Source organism: Poromitra crassiceps (assembly GCF_964638095.1).
Source record: "Poromitra crassiceps genome assembly, chromosome: 18".
Taxonomy (NCBI): domain Eukaryota; kingdom Metazoa; phylum Chordata; class Actinopteri; order Beryciformes; family Melamphaidae; genus Poromitra; species Poromitra crassiceps.
In genome coordinates this window covers 2,031,719-2,056,079 of record NC_139636.1, presented here as the reverse complement: position 1 = coordinate 2,056,079, position 24,361 = coordinate 2,031,719, and the positions used below count along the sequence as shown (strand labels likewise).

Here is a 24,361-nt window from a genome sequence, read left to right as displayed (position 1 = left end):
GAGTGTCGCATTCTCTGAGTCCTGCGCTACGTTATGTTTGTGATGAGGCGGGAAATGGCGTCTACAGATATGGTTGATTTGTGACTGGCTAGCGAGCGAGCGACCAACACAGCTGGCAGCGACAACAACGGCCCGACCTCCATCGGTGGCCGCCCGGTCGCGACCGAAAGCTGTCAGCGCTGCAACGAGTTTTAAGAGTTCCTTGATCGTCGGTAAGTAATGAACGACGTCAATATGTAAACAAAAAGGGCTGGCCCGTGATAGCCCGTCTGCTAGCTACAATGCTACCATTTAGCGGCTAACGTTAGCTGGCTAACGAAGGGGGCGTGGTCTGAATGGCTAGTTTGGAAGTGATCAAAAGCTAATAGCTCCATTGTACGGACGAATAACAGTTACCTTAACCAGTTATTTAACTAGCATGTCAAATACAGATGTGTCAACTGGAATAAATGTAAGCACGTCTGTTGGAAGAGAAGTGAATCATACCATGGCCTTGCTTTTGCTACCATTGATATTTTGCTAGCCAGAAAGCTAGCGCTAGCCATTAACAGCCCATGGAACCGTAGATCGTCAACATCTGGTTTAGCTAATCACATTGCTAGATAGCAGCTAACCTATAACGTTATTGAACGCCAGTGATGGTAGCCCCAAACTAGCGCCGTTTGTGCTGGCCTTTTCATTCGTCACGTTAGCAGCATCTGGCTAACGTTAGCGGTAGCAGGCGTCTTTGGTGTTACATTAATACAATCTTGTCCGATGTTATATAACAGTACGCGGTGCTGACTCTTTAGCTGAAAGGCTTCTTGGAGCCGATCAATTCTGTTTATCATGTGCGAAAAGACACCGCCCACTCAACAGACTGTTGTGCCAGATCCGCTAGTGCTGTAACGCTAGTTCGGCGATCTAACAAGTCGATTTATTTTGTTGGTTTACCATCTCGTTAAATTACTATGCGACAAGCAAAGGCTTAACACGATGACATTATTATGATTGATTCGCTGTTCCTGATATTCAGACATCACGCATCGCAGGAGATGCCACTGTGGCCACAACATTCTGTCCAGGTTCATTCATGTCGTTTTGGCATCGTACACATGTAGAAACTTTAAAGGGGTATTGCATTGCGCACAATGCAAAAATTAAACGGCAAACTACTAGTATTTATTAACAGTATTTCTTGGGCATGCAAGCCAAAGAGAAATGATAACTAAAGTTATAGAAAATGAATGTCAGGGTAATGTTTTGAATTGAATGACTATTTGTATTTACACCCAACTAAACTTTATTTTAACCCATTGATACCTCATGCAGCATTTGTGTGTATCCCTTTTAACGCGGTTCGCGGTCTTACAGGGATACGCACACAAATGAGGGATATACACGCAAATGCTGCATCAGGTATCAATGGGTTAATAGCTGTGCTATCTTTGTCCATTGTAGAACATGGGGCTTAGGCTATACCTGAATATAAATGTCTGTGATTGCCATCTTTTTCCCATTCATTTTCTATGTAGCTATGCATCAGTAAGTGGCCATTATGAGGCTGGATCGTTTGGATTTTCACAAAATACAAACTGAATTGTCCAAAGATGTAACAATGGCAAATTGGCAATACTGGAATTCAGCGCTGCTGTCTAAAAGGTTTGTGCTTGTTTAAATGGTAAATGGACTGCATTCATATAGCGCTTTTATCCATTGCGCTTTACAATGTCCCTACATTCACCCATTCATACACCGAAGGTGGCAAGCTGCCACGCAGGGTGCTGGCACAGCCATCAGGAGCAATTTGGGGTTCAGTGTCTTGCCCAAGGACACTTCGACATGACTGGACTGGAGGAGCTGGGGATTGAGCCACCGACCTTCTGGTTGGTGGACGACCTGCTCTACCTCCTGAGCCACAGCCGCCCTAAGACTATCTGGCAATCAGAAAATTGGCATGAGCCTATTTGATTTGTTTGTTTAATTAAGCCTTCTACGGTATTAATAGGCTGATACTTATACAAAAATAGGCTATATATCACGATCTATTGGGAGAAGAGAAACCAAGGAATTCTATGTAAAATCAGACATTCAGCAGCACCCCCATATAGCCGGAATGGAATGATCCTTGTTTCATAACCACATTTTGCGATTATTCGACTGTGACATTGGCAGCCAAATCAGGCTTCTTAGAACAAATCAGCAGGAAAGTCTTCACAAACGTTAATCACTTTTATGCCTTTTTGAAGCGTTTTCTAAAAATTGCGTTTAAAAAAAACGCATTTACGTTTGTGAACATTATCCTGCTGAACCCAAATTCGCGTTCTCATAAACTTTTGTTAACCACAGATCTTATTTTATGCATTTAAGTTAAATCCACATTCTAAAACCCCATTCACTTTTCCCCTGACGAACCCGGAAGTATACTTCCAGACTCATTCCTGTGGCACTCTATAGTAACATCATCAATGACATCATCAGCGACATCGGTTGAGCAATTGTGCGCTGCACTAATGACATTAGACTTATGGGAATTTTTAAACATAAAATGGCAATATTAGGCTGAATAATTAGTGTGACAGATATTTACTCTCATTTACTGCTCTCATTTACGATTTGCCCGTATAACATTCTTGTTGAGTCAGAGTTACCGGTAATTAATCATGGTGGTGTTTGTTGTTAGCAATGTGAAATGCATGTAAAGGTTTACATTTTGAATGAGCCACTGTGATTTAAATTTAATGTGTGATGTACTGGCACTCAAGTAGCATTATCCATTTAGTGAAATACATTTAATATCCTAATCTCACATTTTATGATAGAGATCAGCAGAAATTGCAGTCTTGAGATATCATGATTCACAAAACATATCCCAGATTGATGAACAAAGATACATGCTATAATGATTTTGTAAACGAACATTTGTGTCTTGATTTGTTCAGTTAATAAGGCCTGTAGTGTGGTCTTCTCTCTCCTAATCCTCACACTGTTTCCCCCCCTCTTCTTTTTCCCCTGACAGTTTATTCCTATGTGACGGTGGAGCAGGATGAGGCTGAGAGTGCATAAAGCTCCTCAGCAGCCACCTCCAGGCCGTGGAGCCCAGCTGACCCAGGCCAAACGTCCAGGCCGTGGAGCCAAGCTGCCCCAGGCCAAACGTCCAGGCCGTGGAGCCCAGCTGACCCAGGCCAAACCTCCAGGCCGTGGAGCCCAGCTGCCCCAGGCCAAACCTCTAGGCCGTGGAGCCCAGCTGCCCCAGGCCAAACGTCCAGGCCGTGGAGCCCAGCTGACCCAGGCCAAACCTCCAGGCCGTGGAGCCCAGCTGACCAAGGCCAAACCTCCAGGCCGTGGAGCCCAGCTGACCCAGGCCAAACCTCCAGGCCGTGGAGCCCAGCTGACCCAGGCCAAACCTCCAGGTCGTGGAGCCCAGCTGACCCAGGCCAAACCTCCAGGCCGTGGAGCCCAGCTGACCAAGGCCAAACCTCCAGGCCGTGGAGCCCAGCTGACCCAGGCCAAACCTCCGGGCCGTGGAGCCCAGCTGACCCAGGCCAAACGTCCAGGCCGTGGAGCCCAGCTGACCCAGGCCAAACCTCCAGGCCGTGGAGCCCAGCTGACCCAGGCCAAACGGAAACACTGTGAAGTTGAGCCCTCTCCAGCCAGAGGCAGAGGCAAAATGCAGAAGAATGAAACAGGCCTGTTCTCCACTATTAAAAAAATCATCCGTGGAAATGCTGTCAAGGTGGGTTTAGATTAGGATTCACACCTGCGCTCGTTTCACATTTAATATTTCAGTTTGACTTTAAGATAACAACGCTCTGTTAAGGCTGTGCACACACTTTCACTTTTTTTGTAGAAAAAGTACTACCTCAACTGCATTTTTGTGTGGATAATTTGAATATCAGCTAACAAAAGTTAGGTACTTGTGGGCATCCAGGTAGTGCAGCGGTAGATTCCCTGCCAACCAAAATGAGAGTCACAGGTTTGAGCCCCTGTTTTACCGCCGGCTATTCTGAGAATAGAATTCAATAAAGTCAGATTTTAATGTCAGAATAAAGTCAGAATTCTGAGAAAAATCAACATACTGACATACTGTTCATATTACCGATGTACCGGAATTTCCTAGATTTTTGTGACATAAAAAGTTGGGGTCACAAGCCAAAAAAGCTTGGGAACCCCAGGTTTAGCTTTTCCCAAAAGCACTGTCTAAAAGGATGTCAGGTGCAGTGCTGTTAAGTAACCGTCTTCTCTGTATTGTTGTATTGGATTGGATTACCCTTTTTGTGGGTGTTTAGTCTGAATGAGCACCGATGGCTTAGATGACCGCTCTGTGCTAACAGTAGGTGCTAACAGGCTAACTAGTAAAGAGGCTAACAGTAGGTGCTTTGCTTTTAAGTGGTAACTATACAACTTGTTCCACCCATGGATTTTTAAAGTAATACAACATCATTTGCATTTGCACTGTTGTGGGACTGTGTGAAATAACATGCCAAACAGCATGATTGGCTGTTGGTTTCTCTACATTGTGTGCGTGGCAACTCGCGGATTATAACACTGGCTGGCCATTTGATAAATAAGAAACAAACAAAAAAACGTTATGTTACGTTGTGTGTGATGTCGTTTGACACCTCAAGATGATTTTTGTGAAATAAAATAACAATTTGTCATTTTGGACTATCTGCTTTTTCTCAGGTGGAGCCGGACATCCCCGCTAAGAGGAGTCGTATTGAGTGTAATTCAGATAGTGACCTGATAAGTTCAACACCACAGACTGGAGGCCTTTCCAGAAAATCAATCTCCAGAGTTTGTCGGAAAAGCCCAAATAAAGGTACTAGTGAATCAAGATGAGATGCTTAGTTGTAAATTAAACGTTTCATCTTGACGACAACAGGATGTCATCATCTGCAAGGTTTTTTCTACTTATACTAGAAAAACACGGGTCGCGAGCACACTCAAAATGGATTAAAAAACTCTTTCTACTTATACCCCTACTGTATTTTGTTGTCGATTTTAGATTCCTCAACTGAAGATCAACATATGGAACAATATTGAAAGAGTATATTTTGCTGGTGATAGGCTGCAAAATTAATTCCAGAAATGCATTTTCCATTTGACCCATGTCTGAATGTGTTAAAGAAGCCTTATGTTTGCCACCCCCACCCCAGAAAAAAGCTTGGCGATGGAAAACGTCTGCTTATGTGCCTGCATGAGTGGGTTTATTTGTCCAGGGTTAGGGTTAACCCTAACCCTAACCCTAACCCTAGGGTTAACCCTAACCCTAACCTTGTCTTGAATACAAACATCTGAATCATCTTTTCAGTGTTGTTTCTAAAGAGTTCTTGTCTCTCCACAGACACTATGACTTGCAACAGTAAGCCCATCAAACCAAACGGTAAATTGGAGGCCCCCATTGAGGCAGTGAGCAGCCCGCCCCGCACCTCCCTGCTTGGAACCATCTTCTCTCCAGTTTTCAACTTCTTCTCACCAGCAACCAAGACTGGTAAATCAAAACATTTTCTCCGGGACTAAAATCTACTGTTCTGAAGTATGGAACCGGGTTTCATACGCAAGCAAGCAGTCCTTCATTTAGGGATACTGCAGTTGATTAGTCAGTGATTGGTTAGACTGATATTGGAGGAACATTTTATTTGTGATTCGCCTACAATGATAGTTGAATCCTTTTTTCTGATTCAGGTAATGTGAACTGTTTGAATATTTGGTTTGCCACCCAGCAGTGTGCATTGCATTTTATTTCAAGATCAAAAAACAAATGCATATGATGGTGTTAATTATTGATGAGGCCCTTGATCTTTGTTTTAAGGTGTTGTGTTGGAAAATTGGTTTGTACAAAGGGGGGGGGGATCCCATCATCGCAACCTAGTGTTTCTCATGACCTCTGACCTCACAGCTTCTTAGTGATATGAGTCTGAAAGATTTCCAGTAATCAAAATGCATTTCCTGCTCTCACTATATTTCTAACACCTCTTTGTAGCCACTCCTGTTTCGGACTCTGCTGGCCAAGCTATGGAGGCAGAGGAGATTCTGAAGCAGCTGGATATAGAGCAGGCAGAAGAGATTCCCAGCAGCACTCGGACGTCCACAGAAGGCATCACCCTGTGCCACGCTGCCCCCGTGTTACCACAAAGGCCCCAGATCACCCCAGATACAACCATAGCAGAGGATACAACCATAGAAGAAGGGGAAATCGCCACTGAAACTGATATGCCACCACTAACAGGTAGGGTCAGATTAAGCCTCATGTTTCATCCTTTAAACTCTTGGATAGTTTTAACTCGACTAGGAGAGACTGGAGACTGACACCACCACAGACAGACAGACACCACCCACCACACCCACTTAACCAATTTTAAGTAATAAAGACACCCATCTCGAGTGACATCATTGATGACATCACAATAATTGCCATCACTGATGAACTGTGAGAGGCAGCAATGTGCCGCAAGGCATCCAGTCTGCCGGAAAGCCATCAGAAGAAGAAGACATCAATGATGATGACATCATCACTGATGACATCACAATCGCGACAAACACCGCCACCGCCCGCCCACTTAGCCAATTTGAACTAAGATTGCAACAGCCCCTTGTAAACGTAACAAATTATTTGGGTTGGATTGCATGGATTTTTGACAGAAGTGTTGGGCCTGGATATACAGTTTCTTCACAATTGATGGAAAATTAAAATGTCAAATCTGTATTTTAAGCTTTCTTTTATGTTTCACCACAGAAAAATAAATGGATGGTGGACAGGTTGAAATCCACGATGGTCATAAGTGACTGTTAGCACTCGTACAGTACTGTACAGTAGGACACATTTCTTAAACACCAGCACATGGGCATTGTTGTAATATTCCCCCAGAAGTTAATTATCGGTCGTTTTTCAAATGTCAGTGGTGCTCACCTGGATCAAATGGTAATTGCAAACAATTCTTATTTATTTGTTTGAACCTACTCTGACAACCAGGCGGATGGCGTTTACAGTTAAGTATCAGGATACTTCAGAAATCAAATGTTAACAAAGAGTATTTAGCCTGGCACATCTGTGAGGGTCGCCCTGCTCTCTGGAAAGAAAACTTTATGTCCTGTCACTTTCCACAGTTTGTATTTGATCATTAAACTGTCAGACTCTTTGCTTGAGCCTCTGCCTTGATTTCGAATTCCTTGAGAACATGTTTAATCTCTTTTGGCTTCCCCTCTTCTCAATCTCTGTCCTGCTCAGCTCCTGGCTGCACGCCAGACAGCGGCTACCCACATGTGCCGCCCTCCGCCCCTGCAGAGGCCTCGTACGACGAGGACTGGGAGGTTTTCGATCCGTATGTAGATTGTGGTTTTTAAATTGACTTTTTAGTTTTCATTTACTGCTTTTGAGTTCTTTGGTTTAGCAATCTCTTAACAATCATAACCATTTGGGGCATATATTGATCAAATAAAATCTTGAAAAGTGCTGCATACTGTACCGCAGCATATTTCAATATTTTATTTTAAAAATAAATTACTTTGAATTAATTGTTCAATTGTCTCATCTCGTCTAATCTAACGGATTACATATTTTTTTGTCAATTGATTCACTCATTTTGATACTGACAGCATCAGAGAATATTTCAGTTATTTGGATCGTTGTCAACCCTTGTAAGATTCTACTTGGATTAGACATTTTCTTGTCTATAAATGGTGCAAACGCTGATAGTGTGGTGCAAATGAGTAATGTATACCTCCTGTTAATTCACACTCAAACCAGGACGTATTGCTCTTTGTTGCAAAGATCTTTCAGAGTTTTGTCTGTCTGTTTTCTCTGCTTCAAGGTACTTCTTCATCAAGCATGTGCCTCCGTTGACAGAAGAGCAGATCACACGCAAACCAGCGCTGCCCCTGAAAACACGCAGCACGCCTGAGTTTTCTCTCGTCTTAGACCTGGTACGCAAATAACGGCCTGTTCTGCTGCCTAATAATTTCCAGTATGAATTGACTTCAATGGGGCTTTCCTCTCTGTCTTCCTGTTGTTAGGATGAAACACTGGTGCACTGCAGTTTGAATGAGCTAGAAGACGCTGCCCTGACATTCCCTGTGCTCTTTCAAGATGTAATATACCAGGTACTGCCGTTATGTCATTTACTTTCAAGATGTAATATACCAGGTATTGCCCTTATGTCATTTTATAATTGGAAGGTTTCCCTGTTTTCTCCCCATGATTCAATTGTTGATTTTCTTCTTCTTCTTTTTTAATCTGAAGGTGTATGTGCGGTTGAGGCCCTTTTTCCGTGAGTTTCTTGAGCGCATGTCTCAAATGTATGAGGTGAGAATTCTTGTCAATTCTAAAATCACTCCAGGCGGTTTTTTGTTTATTTTGATCTGCTCTCAGTTTAGTACTTGTTTCTGTCATTTCAAATTTCACAGATTATTCTCTTTACGGCTTCAAAGAAAGTGTATGCTGATAAGTTGCTCAACATCCTGGATCCGAAGAAGCAGTTGGTCAGGTCAGTGACAGCATAAGATTCTGCAGTAGCTTTTATAAAGAAATGATTTTGATGCATAATGGCTGCTTTATGAATACTAGTGCAGTGCCCATTCCCCAGTTCGGAGTCGATTGGACGAACGGTTCTGGAGATACGTGAAAGCCGTGGTCTGATGGGTCAAATCGCACGAAATTCGACACTGCACTTGTCTTGCCAGTAGGTGGTGCTATGACTATGCGTGTGTCCAAATTCCACTAAATGCGGCACCGCACTCCGCCAGGTTCCCAGCAGCGCACTCCCCAAGTTTGAAGTCGATCGGACAGTTCTTGAGATAAACCGCTTTTAGTGTTGCCAGTAGGTGGCGCTATGCAACACGAAAATTATGAAATATGAAATTTCATGCCAAATTTCATTTGCATGAAATTTGGCATTGTATTCTGTCAGGTTCCCAGCAGCGCACCTACCAAGTTTAAAGTCAGTCGGACTAACGGTTCTCGAAATAAACCACTTTTTGCTCAGCAGTGAGAAACAACATAGCACCTTAGATCCACAGGCCGTCAGTATAAATAAGAATTTGTTCTTAATGACTCACCTGTCTAAATAGAGGTTAAATAAAATAAAAGATAGACTAGTGAACATGAAGAAGGCTACCTGACATTGTGTTCTGGCCTGCTCAGCAATTATGAAATCATATTTCACTGCAAGGCACAGTAATTAAGTGCAAAAAAAAGGGAAAATAACATGGTTTTGATAGCAACTTAAAGGCATACGCCACTTTTTTGGAGTTTAGCTCATTTGCAATTGCCATATCCCCACCCACATAACCAAGGTACACCATGCCTTTACCGTCACTGTCCGAGCAGTATACAGTGCCCTACAGTCACACTGTCCGAGCAGTATACAGTGCCCTACAGTCGTGAAGTTAGTGAGTATCGCCATATAATGGATGCCAATGGTACACCCGTTCAAAATAACCAAAACCATATCTACCGGTAATAGCTCCAAAATACATGTTGTGCTTTGGGTTCTCATCATGAGATGAATCACATCACATTCTTACTTTGTTGTGGTCACTTACAGGAAGGAATCCACGTTTTCTAAAATATTACACACACAAATAATAATTCATTAAAAAAATTGACAAATGAAATGATGCAGTATGTGACTTGCCCTTTTATGGGACTCTGTTCTCTGTATAATTCCCCCCCCCCCCCCAATGTTGCCAAAGAATGTATTGTTTGTTGTTAGACATTGACTGACAACTCTTTCGTTGTCTCCCCCTCAGACATAGGCTATTTCGTGAGCACTGTGTGTGTGTACAAGGAAATTACATCAAAGACCTAAACATTCTTGGACGGGATCTTTCAAAGACGATAATAATTGACAATTCACCCCAAGCCTTTGCCTATCAGGTAAACCGTTGATGCATTTTTGACGTTAATGTTTCACAGATGCACCGGTTGATCTATTTCAACTCACAACACAACTGTTTTTTTTTTCTTTTTCAGCTTTCCAATGGAATCCCAATCGAGAGCTGGTTTGTGGATAGAAATGACAATGAGCTTCTAAAGCTTGTTCCCTTCCTGGAGGCGCTTGTGCAGCTGGTATGTGTTTTGTATGTGTGTGGTCATAAACATTGTCTGTACTGCTGCTTTTCATCATGAAGGGTCTGTTGTAGGGGTGTCACAATATATCGTCCCACGAAATTTCGCGATAGTAAAACGTCACGATATGTATCGTTGAGATGAAATCTCATATCGTGAAAAAAAACCCCCCCTTTTTTTTTTTTTTTTTTTTTTTCAAAAGTAGACAAAGAAACGTCTTTGTTTGTTGAAGTTCAATGTGTGGAAAGTAGTTCAGTTGAACAAGTCTCTGAAGAGACACATGAGAAGTTATACAGGAGAGAAACCATTCAATTGAGTTTCTGGCAAAACTGTTTACTTGACAGGAAAAACTGAAGATGCATAAAAAAATAGACTAAGAAAAGTCTTGTTGTTTGAGTTTGAAGAAAAACTGAAGATGCATAATGAGAATTTATACTGCTGAGAAACCTTTTAGTTCAAAGTAAATCTAAGTGACGGTGTAACTCATTCTATTTCAAGATAAGCCTTATCTCCAATCTCATGTTTTTTCTAGTTATTGTAATAACAATTTCCCACAACAGCATGTTTTGTATTTGTGCATTTCAAATAAAATACTACTTTTCCAGTCATATATTGTCATTATTCAAGTTTAAAAAAATATTGTTAAAATCGTATCGTATCGTATCGTTATCGTGAACCCAGTATCGTGATACGTATCGTATCGTGAACTGAGTGTATCGTGACACCCCTAGTCTGTTGTCTAATAGATTTTGAATTATTACTAGGGATGGGACGATATATCGAAATTCAATATATCACAATGCAACCCTGTGACAAAGTGGCAATGATCAACAATCACGATATTACATTTTACAGATACAATTTATTCTGCTGTAGTAATTACAAATGAGACGGCTTGCCCTTCAAAAGCTCTCCATCGAAAATATATGATTTGCACTTTGTAAAGACATTTAAAAATGTGTTTACATAACATGTACGTATCGAATCGTGAAACTGATATTGTGTGTTGTTGAACGATTCAATACACAATATCCGTTTCACGATTGTGAGATCAGAATATCGTCCGATGTATAATTACAGTATTATAAATCTATTCTCTCTTCCCAGAATGAAGATGTCAGACCGCACATCCGAGACAGGTTTCGTTTGCATGACCTTCTTCCCCCAGACTGAGGACTCTCATTAAGGACAGTTGTCTTTCAGTACAAAATGGTATCAATATTGGAAAAATACTGACTCAAAGAAGGATATTAAATGGAATTCTCTTTGCAAATGTGAGATTGCCATTATTATTATTTTTTCAATTGTGCAAAAAAAATCAAGATATGTTTGAGTCAAAAGCACTGTATGTTTCTATACATACATACTCAAACTAGACTCTAAACAAACAAAACTGTTCACCACAGCAGTCCTTTACACTTTGCTGGTGTCTCTCTAGTGACCTAGAAGATGACACCCTGGAAGATATTTCGTCTTTAACTTTCATTTCGGATTGACAAAACTGAATGTCATGCAGTGTTGGAACAGAAGGACCTGGTTGGCTCTAGCCCAATCTTGAATGGCCAGTCAAACCTGTATAATATTCGCGCTATTACTTGTAAATATCTGTGTATATATATTTTTTTCTTCAAGGTTTTTAAGTCCTTTTATTTTCACTTCCAATTTTAGTATGTATTCCTTTTATTTGGTTGCTTTTATAAACTGACAAAATGTTAGCGTGTTTTGTTTGAAGTTGATGCTACACTGCTGCGTTTCTGTTGTATGCCTGTGTTATTCCTGTGATGCTTTACTCCATTACATGCAGTTGTCTGTAATGAGGTGCAGTTTTAAAAATGTATCTTTGAGAGGAAATGTTTCTGAAATTATGATATTTTAAAGCTATGTAATGTAAGCTAGAATAGGGTCTCAACTGAATACAAAAGCCATAATGGCCGAATAATTTTTGGAGATTTGTATTTGAGAGTGGCTTCAGAAGTAGACGCCTTGATCGTCCTCTCTGATGAGGCTTAAGGGAGGGAGGGGTTCAGGCATCCTGCACTTTGACATCCAGCCCTTTGTAAGTTAATGTAAAATCTTGTCACTTTTCTACACGGGTGTATCACCTCAATTTGTTATGTGGGAGAGAGAAAATTTTAATTGTAGCACCAGCAAATTGCCAACATGTTTGCTCTCAAATCTTGTTTTCCAAGACGTCTTGTATGTGGGATCTTTATTATGTAGGAGTCACAAGTTTTATTGACTATTGAATGATCACTCCTATTGTATTCAGTGTTACTCAATGGTTTCCTTGAAAATAAATACATTTTTATATCATGTCAAGCTTCCTACTTCTTAATACTTGTTTTATGACAAAATGCAGAGACTTGAATTGTGTATATCAGATACTCAACCCAAGGATCTAGACTAGATCTACCCATAAAGGAGCCGCATGTGGCTCTAGATTCTCACATGCGGCTCCTTTATGGATAGTTGTGGCTCTTTTAAGTCCTATTTTAAATAAATAAAAGGGACAAAGATTTTTATTTGTCAATGTGGCTCCTGGGTAGGGCAAGGTTGCGTACCACTGATGTATATCATAAATTCAAATTGTATTTTAACGCATTTAGATGCAAATGTGCTGTTTTAATTTGTGCATCTGAAAATGTAAACAATTGACAAGGGAAAGAAATTGTCACAATGTGTAATCTTATCTTGGCAATAAAAATAAAACTTACGCTTTAATAGCTGTAGCATAATGAAAACATTGAATTTGAAAAGTCTGTCACAGAAGAGTAGGAACCATTATCTGGTTAGCTGTCTGCCCACACGGAGCATTTTACAGCTCGGACCCCTGGAAAAATGGCGGAGGGAGACTCTTGGGGTGAGTGTCCAACTTTAACACATCCATGGTGTCCAACTTCTCAGGAAAAAAAGCACTTTTATACTGAAGCTTTTTGAAATCACATTTCATTCTGGCGGTTCAACAGACGCTGAATCTTTCGAGCCGGACGAGCCAGCAACGAAGCCGGTTGTGGATAAGTGGGACGGTGAAGACGACGAGGAAGACGTTAAGGTAGTTTAACGTTAGCTAGCTAGTAGTGAGGTAGTAACGTTAGCGTTAACTAAATATCAAATTTAGTCTGACATTGCTAACGTTAATGCTTAACAAAAACCATACGTTAGCTGGATTGTTTAGCAAATAAGGCTTTTCAGAACTGATGATTCATATCATATTGTATCACGACAACCCCATTCTGTTCAACCCCTAATAGGGCTTCCATTACATTTTAGTCATGTTGTCATGGAAATCATCATTCAACACTCAGAAGTTGAAATGTTCAGCCGTCACCATGGTAACGCAACAGTGTTCTAGAATGCATAGTACTGATGATAATAATGTCATGACAGTCAGGTTCCTACCACAGAACTTGATTTCAGGTCGACACACACACAGTCACACACACGGCTCCCTGCCTGCCTGCCTGCCTGATTGACTGACTGACTGAATGAATGTATCTACAATACATTTTGGAATGAAGCTGTCACACACGCATATTTGACAGTGTGAGTAAGTTGAGTGATTTCTTGTACTGTTATGATGCATACATGTCATTTGCATGACTTCATTCAAAATATCCTCAGGTTTCTGTCTGAAACTTTAATAGAATACAGATATTTGAATATTGGGTTGATATCCTCCCGCATGTCTCCAGTTTTCACTGATCCTTCTCTTCCCTTTTACAGGATAATTGGGATGACGAGGAAGAAGTGCGTAAAGGTGGTGATAAGAAAACAGGTCAGTAGATAAACATACAACCCATTCAATGTTGAGCTGACACTGCAGCATTGCAAAAAGTCCTAGTCACAGATACGTGTTCTGATCGTTCATACATAGCTTTCCCATAAATACAAGGGTAGGTGTCAAAAATAATTCACTTTGTAGAGTTACTAGAGTACAAAGCTGTATCCTTTCAGGACTCCCAACTGTTGCTACTTTATTATTAACATTGTTCAGAAATGCTGACCTGGTGTCAGTTCTGCAGTGTCCCCTGAAGGGAAGTGAGAAATAGATATTTGACCTCCAGCGCTTTTAGTCAAAGCGCATTGTGTGTCCATTTTTAGCATGGGAACTGAAGTGTTAACGGACATCGAGTTAAACAGGATAGACACAGTCACATTTGTTTCCATCTATTGTCCGCTGCTTTTTACAGAGACAAAACCATCAGAGAAGAAGAAACTAAGTGACAAAATAAAAGAAAAACAAAATCTACAAAGAAAAAAACAGGAGGAATTGAGAAAAAGGGTGAGTACTCCTCTCTAAAATGAATAGTTCACTCCGATGTAAAGATTATTTCTTTCACAATCCCCCCCAAAAAAGCATCATTCTATAGTGACACCATGATTGAAGACGTCCTTCACGCTTTCTTTGTTGACCAAGCTCTTGAAAGTAACATCAACACAAGCTTTAGGTTTAGCATATTTGAACCTGTAATTGTCTCATGTTTGTGTTGTTTTGTGAAATGGTCCTGCCTCCTGGGCAAGATCTAAATGTTGTACAGATGATTCCCTATTAGCAAATTGAATCCCCCAACAAAGTGTGTGTGTGTGTGTGTGTGTGTGTGTGTGTGTGTGTGTGTGTGTGTGTGTGTGTGTGTGTGTGTGTGTGTGTGTGTGTGTGTGTGTGTGTGTGTGTGTGTGGCACATTGAGGCAAATTGCTGTAATCTGCAACTGCAATCACACTCTGAAGCTGCTTTTAGGCCTGACTTAGCTCAAAGGAAGATATCAAGAGTCTGGTGAAGTTGAGGGTGATAACCCAGGCCGTTATTTCAACTTGGTTTTACATTGAAGTAAGTACGGTATGCTGAGTGCTGTGTTCATTAAAAAAAAAAAAATTATGTCTCTGTAGTTAGAGGAATCCCAGGAAAGCACAGACCTCACACCAGAGGAGGAGTTATCTGAGGAGCTCAGAGTGAAGACACCGCAGGAGGAGGAGCAGGCTGGCCTGAAGCCGGAGGAGGAGGAGGAGGAAGCTCACCTGAAGACACCGCAGGAGGAGGAGCAGGCTGGCCTGAAGCCAGCGGATGAGGAGGAGGCTCACCTGAAGACACCGCAGGATGAGGAGGCTCACCTGAAGACACCGCAGGAGGAGGAGGAGGCTCACCTGAAGACACCGCAGGAGGAGGAGGCTCACCTGAAGACACCGCAGGAGGAGGAGGCTCACCTGAAGCCAGCGGATGAGGCTCATGGTATGAAGGAATGGGGCCAAACTCACGAGCACTTTGAAAAACAAAAAATATCTAGTGAGCCGCAGGTCTGCGGACGGAAAACACCTTGTTGGTGAGAGCGGTCAGAGAATGGCCAGACTGCTTGGAGCTGACAGAAAAAGACGACAGTAACTTGGTCTTATTGTAACAAGTGTTCAAGTCAGAACATTTAAGCGGCTTTCTCATTAACACATTGTCTCTCTTCCCACATGCGTACCGGAAAATTACCTGTAAGTCAATATCGGACATTTCCCTTCACACTTCTCCTCTGGCATGTGGGAATCTATCAGCGAAATTGCCTGTATGTGGGGGGGGGGGGGGGGGGGGGCGGCACTGCAGAGCGGGTGGGGAGTGACGTGTCGGCAAAACTCCGAATGGTGAAATAAGTTTGCTTGTTTATCCGTTCACCTGCATCGCGTTGAAGCACTTTTTACAGACTGGCTTCATTTGATGTGTCCGGGCTTGCCTTGGCTGTCGGCAACGTAAGCAAAATACTTCCACTTTCGCTTCGTGCATTTGCTTAGTCCCTGTCGGGCTGTGACTTAAGGAGGAGTCGGACTGTGGCCAGAGAGCGAGCAGAGAGGAGAGGGGGAAATCAGCACAGCACACCCACACATGAAGCTGACATAGGCTACTGCTCTTATTATCACAAGATCATTTCGCCAGTTTGCTTTAATGTGCGCGAATGATTAGATTATGCCCGCTGGAACATTAAGCAACGTGTGTACACCTCGCCATTGAGAGTGTCGCGGAAAATGACTGCACCCGTTTCTCACTAGTATCCGCTAAAACGCATACCGCTCTTCTGACAGGCTAGAAAGTGGTGAAATCTCCGCGACGACGGGGTCGCGCTTATACCGGCACGGTGCCTTTCTCACATGCAGGCATTAGACCACATACCGGTCATTTTGCGGTACAAAGCGCATGTGGGAAAAGGGCTAGTGAGTGCCACAGCGCTTCAGTAAAATTGTCTGGAGCCTGTGCCAGATTCACTTCCATTCAGTTGAAAACAGCTATAGAATTTTTTCTATTAGGGCTATATTGACAGGGCTGGACTCTAATGAAACATTGGACACTCCTGCTTCTTCCAAAGAAGAAATTTTGTTTCTAGACAGTTCCATTATGAAATGACAGCCTCTGAAAGAAGAGCACTTTCAAGGGTTTTCTGCTGTCTTTTTTTACTTTTCAAGATAAAGTCACTTTTATGAATACTTTTTGCACTCTAATTTCAAGCACATTCACTGACTCTAGCTACTATTTTCTGATGTAGTGACATGGTGTAGTTCTGTGCAGCCTGCGTGCCCCACCCCCCTCTCCCCCCCTCCCCCCCTCTCCACCCCTGAGCTGCGGGCTCCTCCCCACACGCACACAGTCTGTTTTCTCAGCCTCCGTTTTTGCCCGGATCCCAGCGCAACAAGGAAATGCCAAACGGGACTGAAGGAAAAGGTTTGGCCGTTCGGCTTCGGGTGCTGCCTTTCTGGCAGGGAATCGTGTGGAGAAACTATATGCAGACAGATAGACAGAAGCAGAAGAGCTCAGTTGTGGGCGCGGATCGCAGCCAGCTGCAGACAGAGCAATCTATATGGCTCTGGCTGCAGCATGCATCGGTTTCGCTTTGATCACGGCTTTCTCCGCTTTCTCCTGCACAAAGTAAAGGATCTGAGGTGGGTGGCGCAGCTCCCGTGTAGATGTTTAAGGTGGCGCCGTGTGATCCCTTGAAGGGATTCATGCTCACTGGCTGGGTACGACCTTAAACAGCAGAATTATGGAATAATATGAACTATGATTTTAGGACGTCCACAGACGTCCTTGGCACTCCTCGTTACTTTTTTTTAGGACGTCCACAGACGTCCTTGGCACTCAATGTGTTAATAATGTACCTTAATGTGCCTCAAATTTTGGATTGGTTGATTTAGGAGTTATTTGGTTATAAAAAAAAGTTATGCTCAGTCAGGTGTAAGAAGCTGTGCGATTGAAATGAGCAAAACCAGCCAAGCACAATCTTCTATTAAAACTTAAAAGGTGTGAATTATTTTCTTGCCATGGATTTATCAAAATACTGGAGTAATCTGCATTCATATTTTTTGGGTATGTTGGCATTAAGTGATCATCTCTGCCATAGACAATTAATGCTGCCGTTATATAAATCACAAGTTACAGTTACTCCTTGTTGGTTTAATTTAATGAATGTCCTTATCTTTGAAATAAACCACCATCTATGTTGAATATTTATCAATGCTCTAATTAGGTTTTCTTTGTTTTAGGTGTCTCAAACAACGTAGCGGGAATTGATGCCATAAGCCCTTCCTCGAAAGACGACTTCACAGAGTTTGAGAAACTGTTGAAAGACAAGATATGTCCTCTTGAAAAGTCCGTACATTATTCCGGCTTCCTGGAGTCTTTGTTTCGAGATCTCTGTCTCTCCTGTGAGTATTAACGCTTAAAGCAGGGGTTCCCAACCTTTTTTTTGCTTGTGACCCCACATTGACATCACAGAAATCTAGGAACCGCTCTATTATAGTAGTAAGATTGTAATTGACATTAGTGATGAGATACATTTTTACTTTAATCTCAGAATTCTGACTTTATTCTCTTCTGGCGTTAAAGTCAGAATTTTGACTGTAATCTCAGAATTCTGACTTTAATCTCAGAATGTCAGAATTCTGATTTTAACCCTCTGAAGTCGGCTGGTAAAAGGGATAATCAAAATGCGCACCACATGTGTTTCTATAAATAGCTCTGAAACGGAAAGTCTGATTCACTTACTTTATTTGCCCAGAAGATAAGAGTCCTGCCTTTCAATCATGGGCTCCTCCTTTCAGAAGCTTTGCAATCCAGCCTTGAACTACAGTGTCTTTTGGAGACTTTATAAGATGCTAGAAATGTTGCACGCTCGATTCCTAGGCTTGTCCGCCCTGCAGCTCACCCGCTGCGTGGGCTCGCATACGCAGCTTGGCTGCTGCGTGGGCTCGCCTGCTCTATTGGCATGCGCAGCACACAATTGCCAACTTCGCATCACTGATGACATCACTCACTGATGACATCACAATTGCTCGAGTGACCATCACTGATCACATCATGGAGTGCTCGAGTGACATCACTCGGTGCACAATTGCTCAACTTCGCATCACTGATGACGTCAGTAGTCACAGACATTGACATGTCACACACATTGTGACATCATCAGTGACATCACAATTTCTCGAGTCACCATCACTGATGACATCGATCGAGTGCTCGAGTGACATCACTGAAGATGTCATAGACATTGTGACATCATCAGTGACATCATTACTGACCAAAGTGGGACCAAAAATGTGACCAAAATCACAGACAGACAGAAAGACAGATGCCACTTTGGCAATTAGAGTGACCATTGAGTGACCATCACTGATGACAGACATATAGTGCTCGAGTGACATCACTGATGGTATCATAGACATTGTGACATCGTCAGTGACCAAAATCATCACAAATCTCACAATGTGGGACTAAATCACAAACAGAAAGACAGATGCCACTTTGGCAATTTTATGATGATGATGCTGATATCCATAATGATGAATGCCATTATGAACGTCTTCAGAGGCTTTTTATCCATTATTTTCATGATGAAATGAGCTTGTTATGTTAGCCGATCCATAGACTACATTATTGACAGGCTATCGATCAATCCAAGGCTCTATTCCTGACTTGTGACCAATAGAGAGCCACAGGAATGAGTCCGGAAAACATTGATGCTAACACTCCCGGTTCTTCACTGTTTTCGCCTATGGGATTTTTGAATGGGTTTTTGGCGCGATGCTTCAAATAAGGTCTGTGGTTAACGCAAGCTTATTCAAATGCGAACCAGTGTTCAGCAGGATAATCTTCACACATGAGGACCACTTTTATGAGTTTTTAAGCTTTTACGTGCCGTAAAAAGGGCGGGTAGCCAAAAACCCATTCAAAAATCCCATAGGCAGAAACGGTGAAGAACCATGAAGTCCGGGACTTCCGCGTTCCGACTACAAAAATACGTCATCCCTGCGGTCATCCCTCTCTATCAGAGACTGTACTTTGACCATGTGACTGGCAGCTCTGCTTTCATTGATGGAACTGCACACATATACAAGTTATACAAGATATCTGTCCTGCTCCTTCCTGTTCGGCCAGGACCCGAAATAGTGAATAGAATAGAAAATCTAATACACAATTGGTAGATTCTCCTTTACGCATTTGGATAGTATTCTAAGGCATGCGCCTTAGAATACTGTCCAAATGCATGCGTGCACAGGGCGCATTGAGCATTGATATATACAGCCTATAACTTTTATTCCGTTTTAGATGTTTTATTTGTTGTGTCAGGGAAATTAAAAGGAAGTGATGTCAGAAGAGAGGCAGCTTTGCTCAGCCAATAGATGATAATAATACCTCCCTCTCTCAAGACTTGGGAGAACAATTTTCCATAGGCAATTTTTTTTTATCATTATTGTTCTCTGTGTGATTTGAATACATTTCTGTGAGATTCAATTTCCGCTTAGTTTTTTCTTTTGTCTCCATGGTCATATAACTATTTATACATTCGCATACATGTTATTGTATTGTATTGTTGTCCTGGGGGGAAAGTAATATATAACTTGATTGTGCATTACAGGGTTGAGGTTATAGAAGCACAAGGAAGATAATTGTGATTTTAATCTCAGAATTCTGAATTTATTCTCAGAATTCTGAATTTATTCTCAGAATTCTGACTTAAAGTGATAATACGGAAGATTTTCATCTAAATAAATGTCTGTTAAGTCACTGTCTATCTGAGAGTGAGTTAACACAATGGTGATTGAGTGTATGGACCATTGATGGAAGCCTTTGCATTTTCAGTATTGCAGCATTTTTGAACTTGGTGTCTGTGGTGACACAGGGTGGGTGGAGCTAACACAACAGACTCACTCTGTAGGTTACTGTAGGTTCACAAGGTGGGCGGAGCTAACACAATAGACTCACTCTGTAGGTTACTGTAGGTTCACAGGGTGGGCGGAGCTAACACAATAGACTCACTCTGTAGGTTACTGTAGGTTCACAGGGTGGGTGGAGCTAACACAACAGACTCACTCTGTAGGTTACTGTAGGTTCACAGGGTGGGTGGAGCTAACACAACAGACTCACTCTGTAGGTTACTGTAGGTTCACAGGGTGGGTGGAGCTAACACAACAGACTCACTCTGTAGGTTCCTGACAGCTCTTGTGTGAAGTAGGATAACAAGCTACTTTGTTCCGGTCTCTGCTCGCATTACGGGTGGTTACTATGGCCGAACAAACTGAGTAATGTCACATAATAACACTGTTTGGATCTCACCTGCAATTACCACTCATCGCCAATAGGTGTCACCCAAGAGAATAAAACTGAAATCTTCCATATTATCACTTTAAACTTAGTACTCAAATTATTATTTTTACATGTGACCCTCTTCCATAGTTTTAAATTGTGTGTGGTGTTAAAAAATAAAATAATAAAAAGTAATCCGGCGACCCCATTGGAATTCCATGCAACCCCAAGGTTGGGAACCACTGGTTTAAAGAACAGAAATGTAGCCTACTGCTTACTTACTGTAACTGCAATACATCTGGTGACAGTGTTGACAACAGTTTGTGTCGTTTGTAATGCATTGTAACATATCCTTGAAAATAATTGAGGAATAAATTTGTCACGGCTATATGGTGTTTTTTTTTATATCTTACTTTGCAGTGGAGGTGGAGGACTTGAAGAAAATCAACACTTCAATCACAGTTTTACTCGGCGAGAAACAGAAACAAGAGAAGGTTCGTGTTTCATGCATTCATAATGATTTGGGAGTAATTAGGGGCAACAACAGCACATTTCCCATTTAAATATGGATGACTTACCCCAGATTCCCAGTTTCCTAATTATGGATACAATTTTGCAGAAACAGAAGGCTGTGGCCACACTCATCCGGATTTGTCACCGTCCATTTACAGGGATGCAAACTAGTCACTTTTAGGTGACAGTCACCTTTTTGATCCCAAAATAGGGCACTTAAGTTAATGATTTCTGAGTGGTTTTGTGTATCTGTGACCTTTTTCACTCTGCATGAGTTTGCATCCCTGCATTTAGCAAATCAGAGTCGAGGAGGTGTCGTGAGTGACGTTCCAAAACAAAGCAACGGACATAAATCTATCCGTTAATAATTCTGTTCCGTTTTCCAACGGATCAGTGTGGCCGCAACCTAATTCTTTAAATAGTGTGCATTACTTTAACAAATAGCTTGGAGTTCTACCCAGTTTGAAAGACTGCTGTATTAAATTAGTTCGGTACTCATCAAAGTAATAACATTGTAACATCATCAATGTTGATTTATTTAAATCATGAAAGGTTGTACCAAGAGCTCTTCCATTGTACCAAATGGAAGTCAATCCAGATCTTTCCCTTTTTACAGCAACTAAATAAAGCAAAGAAGAAGAAGAAGGGCGTGACTCCTGCAGGCGGGCTAAAGGCCAAGATGAAGGACGACCTTGCAGACTACGGGGAGTTCGAAGGAGGTTATGCACAGGACTATGAGGACTTCATGTAAACCCTCCTATCAAACCGTCCGCTCTCCTGCTGCTCTCAGCCATCCCTTATGTCACAAATGTGTTGAATAATGTTACAAACAACATCCTAGTATGGTTATTTCTTGTTGGAAATGATCAGTATTCATCTGTTCTTGGATTGGCCATGCTAATTAAACGTCCTCTCAAATGAGTTGACAGCCATTTTGCCTACAGCACGTATTAAAATTATGCATCTCTGAAAGTTTAATTTTTTTTTTTATCTCCCTGGTCAAAGAAAAAGAAATCTGACTTCTATATACGATTTTCACGGAATTGGGTTTCTAGAACCGTTTGAAACCTAGCTTATGTCCTGTCAGTTATTGTACTAGCAAACACTGCAACAGGAAGTAAGCTGGGGACAATTTAAAATGTTTATATTGTCAAATTAAAACCGTCTATAACAGGAACTACATTTGACATTCTATGCAAAGTAAGTATTAAGAATTTATGTTTTCATCGGTTAGTGTTGTTGGACATTCCTAAAATAAAATTGCAACATGTAGGCCTAAACAAGTCAATTAGTTAAACATCTTACTGGGGAATAAGTTTTATTTTCAGGTAATTCCAAAATATGTGTAGGCCTAATGTTTATTTGCAATTAAAAGTTCAGTTAAAGGGAGGTTGGGTAATGTGGTGCCTATGGTATCTGTATTATTGGGTCAGCAGCAACAGGCTCTGGTGTGGCTTCATTGCTGCTGGCCAAACAATGCTACTGTAATGCGTTCAAATAGGCTTTGTAAAAGTTGTTCCAAAAAATGCCATCAATGGCTTCTCCAGGAAAACTGCATTATCTTCCTTTTGAATCAGGTTTTTCATGTCAAAGTTCCAGAAACCCATTGCCTTGTACTGTATACATTCAGTGGTAGAGGTATATTTTCTTCCTGCCAAAATGCGCACCACAATCCTTCCACACTGCAGCAGTGACTCGAGTTTAAAATAATGTTGACATGTTGATGACAGGCGACTTCAACATCCCTCAGTCTTGATCGATGGTCCATCCCTACGCTGTACCAATGTCAAAATCCTACATGCATTTTTGTCCCACAGCCCGAGCTTTTGTTTAATTCATCCTCTTGAACAGTTACAGGTGATACTGTAGAGAACTCACAGATGAGACATGCACATCGCGTTTCTATTTGCAGGATGTACAAATTTCAACTTTCCCTTTAAGAATACATTCGCATTATTACTTGACCTTTAACAATATGCTGAATATTTCAGTACCGCTAAGTTGATTAAAATACAATATGATGTATGATCTTTTGGATACATTAAATATGATTTTTTAAAGCTATGACAGTACATCAAAGTATTGCCAGAAAGGTGTTAAAACGGAGGACTGATGTGATCATTTTAAACACAATATTACCCTCATGGGTAACTATCCAGTTAAAGCTCAAAGTTATGTTTCTTTGACCACTTTTCTTTCTTTTTTTTCTTTTTTACTATTTAGCCTGTTACCATGTTAAATGTAGGACTGAAAAAACATCTTCAAGGAATTTCAACATGAACCATACAAGATGTAGGGTGATCATGTCATGTTTCAACAACACGCCATTCTGCAGTCAGTTTCGGGGTTTAGATCGTAACTTCTATTGCTAAAAATAATATGAATGTTTCCATCTGAATATAATCTTGACATGACGATCCAGTGCAGTTTCCACTCTGTTGGTCAAAACCCATAACATGTGTGAGGATGCTGAATGTGCACTTGTTTTTGTGTTGTTTTTCTTGTGTTAATTTGCATAGGCTTGTATTGAGAATGGACCAAATGTATTTCAGGAGGAGCTGTTATATGTCTTCATTTTGCTCTTACTCTGTGTATGTGTCTTTAAACAGGACATTTCCTGAACTGGTTGTACAAATAACTGGTGTATTTTATTAGCCCTAATTGAATAAAAACCTGTTGAGTTATGTGTTCTTATCTGTAATATTGTTTTATGGTTTTTGAGTTCTATGATTTGTAAAAGAATGTGCCAATGTAACTTACTTGTTGTTAATGTGTGCGGCCTGGGATTTGCTGACAGGGTGACTTCTCAAACAATGAGTGTACAGACTACACAAGCAGGGCAAGAAGGCACACCAACCGAGGCTGTAGTAAAACATGATGACGCAACACGCAGGGCAGCAGATGACTGCATTATTATTTTTAGTTTTTGCCCTGCGATGATCTATGACTGTAACTGTAAGGTCGCACATCCTCACGTGGACTTGCCTAAGTAAGCTTTCCTGTCTGCTTAAATTAACATGGGAAGACATCCCATGATCACAGGTCACAGGCTGAGCATGTGATTTTGCTTCAAAAGGCCAATCAACATGTGGAACATGATGTGTGTGTGCTATTCATTCTGTTCAAATGTGCTTTAAAGAGCATGGTGCAGGTTATGCTGACTGAAGAAATGTGGCTGTTGAGATTTTTTTGCCCTATAAAGCAGTTTGTGACAACCTGAACAACAAAGAATCCAATTAAAATAGAAAAACA

The 24,361-nt window shown here is 41.4% G+C and overlaps 2 protein-coding genes across 3 annotated transcripts; both read left to right on the top strand.

Moving 5' to 3' along the window:
* The first annotated feature begins 62 nt into the window (after positions 1 to 62).
* Positions 63 to 12,355, top strand: ctdspl2a (CTD (carboxy-terminal domain, RNA polymerase II, polypeptide A) small phosphatase like 2a). 2 transcript variants are annotated; one of them, XM_083654625.1, is made up of 14 exons: positions 63 to 212; positions 1,515 to 1,641; positions 2,999 to 3,715; positions 4,666 to 4,801; positions 5,327 to 5,473; positions 5,966 to 6,211; positions 7,211 to 7,304; positions 7,794 to 7,905; positions 7,996 to 8,082; positions 8,222 to 8,284; positions 8,386 to 8,465; positions 9,730 to 9,856; positions 9,953 to 10,048; positions 11,156 to 12,355. In XM_083654625.1, exons 3-14 carry the CDS (start codon positions 3,026 to 3,028, stop codon positions 11,219 to 11,221), a joined length of 1,944 nt encoding a protein of 647 aa, XP_083510751.1. In that variant the 5' UTR covers positions 63 to 212; positions 1,515 to 1,641; positions 2,999 to 3,025; the 3' UTR covers positions 11,222 to 12,355. The 2 variants fall into 2 exon arrangements, with proteins under 2 accessions (XP_083510751.1, XP_083510750.1); XM_083654624.1 differs by lacking the exon at positions 1,515 to 1,641.
* Positions 12,356 to 12,882: 527 nt separating this feature from the next.
* eif3ja (eukaryotic translation initiation factor 3, subunit Ja) lies at positions 12,883 to 23,781 on the top strand. Its single transcript, XM_083654631.1, has 8 exons — positions 12,883 to 12,908; positions 13,015 to 13,100; positions 13,772 to 13,823; positions 14,239 to 14,330; positions 14,935 to 15,274; positions 17,557 to 17,718; positions 21,017 to 21,090; positions 21,726 to 23,781. Exons 1-8 carry the CDS (start codon positions 12,887 to 12,889, stop codon positions 21,858 to 21,860), a joined length of 963 nt encoding a protein of 320 aa, XP_083510757.1. The 5' UTR covers positions 12,883 to 12,886; the 3' UTR covers positions 21,861 to 23,781.
* Positions 23,782 to 24,361: the final 580 nt, after the last annotated feature.